Here is a 6,000-nt window from a genome sequence, read left to right on the forward strand (position 1 = left end):
TGTCCAAATAATCTCAAAATGGTTTTATTGTTTTTAAGAGGAGGAAAACCATTTCTACCTAAGATACCTGCTTTTTAAAAGTTTAAACCCTTTTTTTTTTTAAGTTTAACACACATATCACAAAAACTAGTACGTTCAGGCAGATCCCAGCAGAATGGAACTTTCCCACTTCTCCCTCCGGCTTAAAACCACTGGAGTTCCTTGTGAGACAGGGACCCTTAGTAGTAGGTCAGAACCGGCGAAAAATTGAACCCCCTTTCCTTCTGCTGGCAGAAAACAACTTTCACATTCAACCTATTGTAACTGGTGAGTCCCACATCTTGTCAGACTAGATAAATGGAGATACATCAATTTTCAGCTGCTGATGTTGACAAAAGTACACGTATCAATACCTGAAGAACAAAATTGTCTATGTTAAATAACCTCTGGATCCAACATACTGTTGGTATAAAATATGCTTTTAAGCAGGGGTCATTTCATAGAAAAAGAGGTGCATATGCCACACCCCCTGGCATCACTGGAAGTGTGTCAGAAGGCAACACCCACCACTCAGGCTCCACTGGGCTGTTTTGGATTCCTAGCTATTGTCAGCAAGCTGCCAAAGGTTCTTTCCGTGTTCCTATGTGTATTCTTTAATGTACCTGTCTGTTAATTCCCCCCCCCTCCAGGGATGCGCTCATATTGTCATGCGCATATTTCCATGGTAACTGCATTCTTGTTAGCCTACGCCAGCCATGCTTTGCTGTAACGTTATCTTTCCAAGGTCACAGGTGGAAGAGAGAAGAACTTTGCTTTGGCTTTAATGAGTAGAAACTGTGAGAAACGCATTTTATTGATAATAAAGTAGCAGTTGCTTTCCCAAGGTTTTGGGCGCGCAAAACGCACTCTACCCGAACGCGGGAACCATGTTTATTGGCTGTAGTAATTATGAACTTGCTTTAACCTTCCCAGCTCAATGAGCTAAAGTTATTCCGAACAGTGCTTCTGTTCAAGTGACTCATGGCTTCAATAAAGTAAACCTTTTTGCAAGTGTGTACTACGTTGTTTGCTGTGGGACCTGACAGCTATTGGGGGGGGGGGAGAACATGCAGATCTGTGTTCGCAGAGGAGGGAGAGCTTGTACCTGAATAAAACTTGGTCTTAAAGGTGCCACTGGACTGTTTTGGACCAGGGGCCCGGGGGGAGCTCTGCAACTTACCTGGCTGCTTCTTGCTCTGAGGGCTGTTGGGAGCAGGGGGTGGGGCTTGTTGCATTTGCCCGCCCCCTGGGCTCTTTACTGCTGGAGCTCCACTCCTGTGCGCTCCTGCAGGAAATGACCCCTGCTTTTAAGCATGTGTCAGGTCTACACAGGTTGAATAAGAATTACACTAAACACACACACTTAATAGGAACAACCCAACCAGAGGTCATTTCAGGGGGGAACGCGGGGGAACGCAGTTCCCCCAGGTGAGATGCAGGGGGCGGGGCACATGATGAAGCCCCGCCCCCTGCTTCCGGCTGCCCCGCTTCCAGCCCTCATTCAGCCAGGAGGAGGCAGGAGAAGAGGGAGGGTAAGTTGCTTCCTCCCCGCCTCTCCCCACCCCTGACTGCCTGGGCCAGGGCGGGCCTTGGCAGGGCTTCCTCGCACTCCTGCTGGCCTTGCAGGTCCACCGCCGGGCCCCTGATGTCAGGGGGTGTGGCATATGCTAATGTGTTATGCTAATGAGTTCCCCTAGCTCTTTTTCTACGAAATGACCCCTGAACCCAACCAACGTCAACCACAGTTTAAAGTTTCAGTGATTTTAACTGGAGAGTTAAGCATATGTTTAAGCTCACATCTGGAATCAATGGGTCTTTGCTCTGACTGGATTGTACCAACAGAAGTTAGCCAAGACCATCAGTTTACTATAGTGCAAAATGATCATGGCCATTGATTGCACATAACCTAATCCTCCACATGGCAATATCTAAACAGGGTAAAGGTCTCCAGAGTACAGATGTATAACAAAATGATGGCCCCTATTCTAGAGATTTTTTAAACTCAGTGGGCATCACAATTTAAAAACTCTCTGTCACCCTTCAACTTACTTGTAATGCAGTAATTCCACACCTTTCTCCTTCAGACTAGGGTCAACTTTCATCTTCTTGCATAGTTTTCGACTCTCTGAATCACTGCAAAGATACACAAGCAAAAGCACATATGGTTTTAAAAAACCAGTATCAAATGCAGTCAACATTATGTATCAGTTACTCCAATATTGCCTAATTAGTGCAATTATTATAAGTTGAACAAATCACAAAACAGTTGTGTGTAACACCTAGAGAGTACAATGAAGCCAAGAATCTGGCCCAACAAATTTATCCTGGATGTAAATCCTGCTAACATTTGAATACCAAACACTGATAAGTTTGTTTCTTTGATTCTTTTCACCTCAATTTTCAGCCAGATTGGCTCCTAAAGCAGCTTAAATAAAATGAATCTAGTAATCACATTCATTATCATAATGTAAAGTAAAGGTAAAGGTTCCCTTGCTCGAAAGCCAGTCGAGTCCGACTCTAGGGTTGCAGTGCTCATCTCCGTTTCCAAGCCGAAGAGCCAGCGCTGTCCGAAGACGTTTCCGTGGTCATGTGGCCAGAATGACTAAACACCAAGGCACACGGAACGCTGTTACCTTCCCACCGAAGTGGTACCTATTTATCTACTTGAAATTTCTTGCTTTCGAACTGCTAGGTTGGCAGGAGCTGGAACTAGAGACGGGAGCTCACTCCGTCTTGTGGCACCCGGGTCTCGAACTGCTGAACTACTGACCTTCCACACCCTGCAGTTCAGCGTCTTAACCACTTGAGCCACCGCAGCTCCCATTTTTACCACTACCTTAAAAGTAGCTCTAGAAGTCTTAGTCAGTAGGAACATGGTCCCATAGACAAAAACTTTATGTTGATAGAGCATGCATGCAAGAGGTGGTGCATAAAGTTGATAGGCTCCACTATCTCAAATCATGAATCTCACTGGGTAGGATCCAACATCATGGATAGGATCCAGCTAATGATGTCACACTGAAAAGAAGTATTAATGCTAGTACTTCTACATACTATGAAGTATGTACCATATGGTATCTGTGTAGTCACAGCCATACGATTGAAGAAATATGCTGTTTAGCAGTCTAAAAATACCACGGATATTAACAGTGTGCTAAACATAAAACGTAGCTGAGATGTTAAGACCAGATTATTGCCTCCTAGCTCCAATTTAAGTAAGCAGCAGTCACCACAAGCAGGGATACATAGAAGTCTTAGAAGAACCCAAGTATCCGTAACATGGCATACCATCAGTTATCCAAGGAAAAATGATTTGCATACCATCACTATGAGCCTTTTGATGATTTAATTAGTGTACCTACATTTCTTCTCTCACGAGATGCTGCAGGGTATAAAGCTCAGAGTGGGTATGAAACTGTGCTGGAAAAACTGAACCGATAGGGGAAGATGACAATGAATCAGTGCTTTTATTGCTAAAATGGGGGATTCCTAAACTACACCTGCCTCAAAGCACTTCTTCCCGCTTAATACGAGTAATGATATGTAGTTACTGAATAGTGAGTGGAAAGCATGCTGTATATGGGAACAGGGTTTGCCATTTTAGCTTTGAGAAATGAGGTGACTGCTGCCTCAAATTCATTTGGATTCTGCGAAGATCTTATTTTTCTTCAATGAGAGGCAGTGGGGTTTAAAGCTAGGGATGTGTGCTCAAACACATCCATTCTGAATATATACCTCAAAAATATACTACCGGTATTGGGGGGGGGGTGTACTCTGGAGAAGCATTCAGGATTTTTTGGGAATACAGGTATCTGTAGGGTTGCCAAGTGCTTACCTGTTCCGGAGTGGGGGAGACCAGCCTTGCTCCAGGAGTCTTCGCACGCGCACACTGCAAGCACGTCACACGGAAGTGACGCGAGCACGTTGGAGGCGGGCCCACAATCATTCGAGGGAAAACCATAGAGTTTTCCCTCAGATGATTGTGGCCCCGCCCCCAACGTCCCCAACATGCTTGCGTCACTTCCGTGTGAAGTGCTTTGGGGGTGGGGTTCCCCCCGGGGGCCCGATCCGGCGGCGGCGGGGAACAGGCCTCCCGGGCGGGGATTTCCCCACCCCCCGGGGGGACTTGGCATCCCTAGGTATCTGCATCCCATATACTTCCAAAAATATTTGGGAATACCCAGGGCTGGCATTTTAAGGATTTCAGGCCTGTCCCCTCCCCCCATTGAAGGTTTCCTGGTTAATGGGAGGGAGGCACAACCTGGCCAACACCATGGCTCGGGTGGCTCCTTCTCCCTCCCTCCCTCTCTCCTTCCCTAGTGGGGGAAGGGCCTTTCTCCTCTCCAGTTTATACCCCTGCAAGTAGGCTGTCTGGGGACATTTTGTTTAGGGGTCTGTAGAATTGGGTGCCTGGGTCCAATCTGACTTGAAACTTAGGGATTCTTCAGTGGACAGGCAGCACGAGGTCCCCTGCAATTTTGATGTTGGTTGAAAAATAGCCACTCCAGGCACGCCCCCCCCCCAAGTCCCCAGAAAAATAATGGAACCTGAGTAATTCCAGACTCCCAGGGGAAAAACTGCTAATATTTATGCCCTATGTTGATTAAAAGTACTGTTTTGATTCCATGCTTACAGATGAGGTCTGAGATTTCAACTGTGGCTCATAGAGGTTTTAACCAGCATTGATGACCCAACGACACTCTTTTCTTAGAAAGTTATTTTGCCACCGTTTTCCATACTCTGTTCACATCCCGATTAGATTGCTATAACGTGCTTTATGTGAGGCTGCCTTTTGAACACAGTTAGTGCTAAATAGGGATCTGCACGAACCAAAAAAAAATGGAGGTTCGTGGGTTTCACAAACCGCAAACTTTCACGGACTTTTCTATTTTACGAACTGGTTCACTGTTCGTGAGATCCGTGATGGGGGGGGGGCGCTTGCAAAAGCCATTTAAAGGGAACACATTCTTTTAAGTGGCTTTTGCAAGCCCCCCCACCGCTGCCCCGCAGCAACGCAATGCAGAAGTCAACTCAGACGGCATTTAAATGCCTTCTGAATCCACTTCGCATCATGATGGTGCGAAGTGAGGGAGCTCAGAACACATTTAAATGCCTTTGGCGTCCACTTAACATAAGAACATAAGAGACGCCAATGTTGGATCAGGCCAAAGGCCCATCCAGTCCAACACTCTGTGTCACACAGTGGCCAGAAATACCAGTGCCATCAGGAGGTCCAGCAGTGGGGCCAGGACATTAGAAGCCCTCCCACTGTTGACCCCCCCCAAGCACCAAGAAGACAGAGCATCACTTGCCCCAGAGCCCCTAGCTATACCTTGTGGCTAATAGCCACTGATGGACCTCTGCTCCATATGCTTATCTAATTCCCTTTTGAAGCCATCCATGCTTGTAGCACCCACCACTTCCTGTGGCAGTGAATTCCAAGTGTTAATCACTCTTTGGGTGAAGAAGGACGTCCTATGCCCCAGAGCCCCTAGCTATACCTTGTGGCTAATAGCCACTGATGGACCTCTGCTCCATATGCTTATCTAATTCCCTTTTGAAGCCGTCCATGCTTGTAGCACCCACCACTTCCTGTGGCAGTGAATTCCATGTGTTAATCACTCTTTGGGTGAAGAAGTACTTCCTTTTATCCGTTCTAACCCGACGGCTCTGCAGTTTCATGGAGTGCCCACGAGTTCTTGTATTGTGAGAAAGGGAGAAAAGTACCTCTTTCTTTACCTGCTCTTTCCCATGCATAATCTTATAAACCTCGATCATGTCACCCCTCAGTCGTCTTTTCTCCAAGCTAAAGAGCCCTAAGCGCTTTAACCTTTCCTCATAGGGAAAGTGTTCCAACCCTTTTATCATTCGAGTTGCCCTTTTCTGCACTTTTTCCAAAGCTATAATATCCTTTTTAAGGTGTGGTGCCCAGAACTGCACACAGTATTCCAAATGAGGTCTCACCATTGATTTATATAGGGG

General features: G+C 46.4%; 1 protein-coding gene across 1 annotated transcript in view; it reads right to left on the reverse strand.

Annotated features, from left to right (window-relative positions):
• PDIA5 (protein disulfide isomerase family A member 5) overlaps window positions 1-6,000 on the reverse strand; it is a 234,989-nt gene that overhangs the window by 165,140 nt on the left and 63,849 nt on the right. The window contains exon 4 of the mRNA XM_015413730.1: window positions 2,068-2,151. Within this exon, the coding sequence (XP_015269216.1) occupies window positions 2,068-2,151 (84 nt within the window). The remainder of the gene's footprint in view (window positions 1-2,067; window positions 2,152-6,000) is intronic.

The sequence above is a fragment of the Gekko japonicus genome, unplaced genomic scaffold, assembly GCF_001447785.1.
Source record: "Gekko japonicus isolate JY-2015 unplaced genomic scaffold, Gekko_japonicus_V1.1 scaffold659, whole genome shotgun sequence".
Taxonomy (NCBI): Eukaryota; Metazoa; Chordata; class Lepidosauria; order Squamata; family Gekkonidae; genus Gekko; species Gekko japonicus.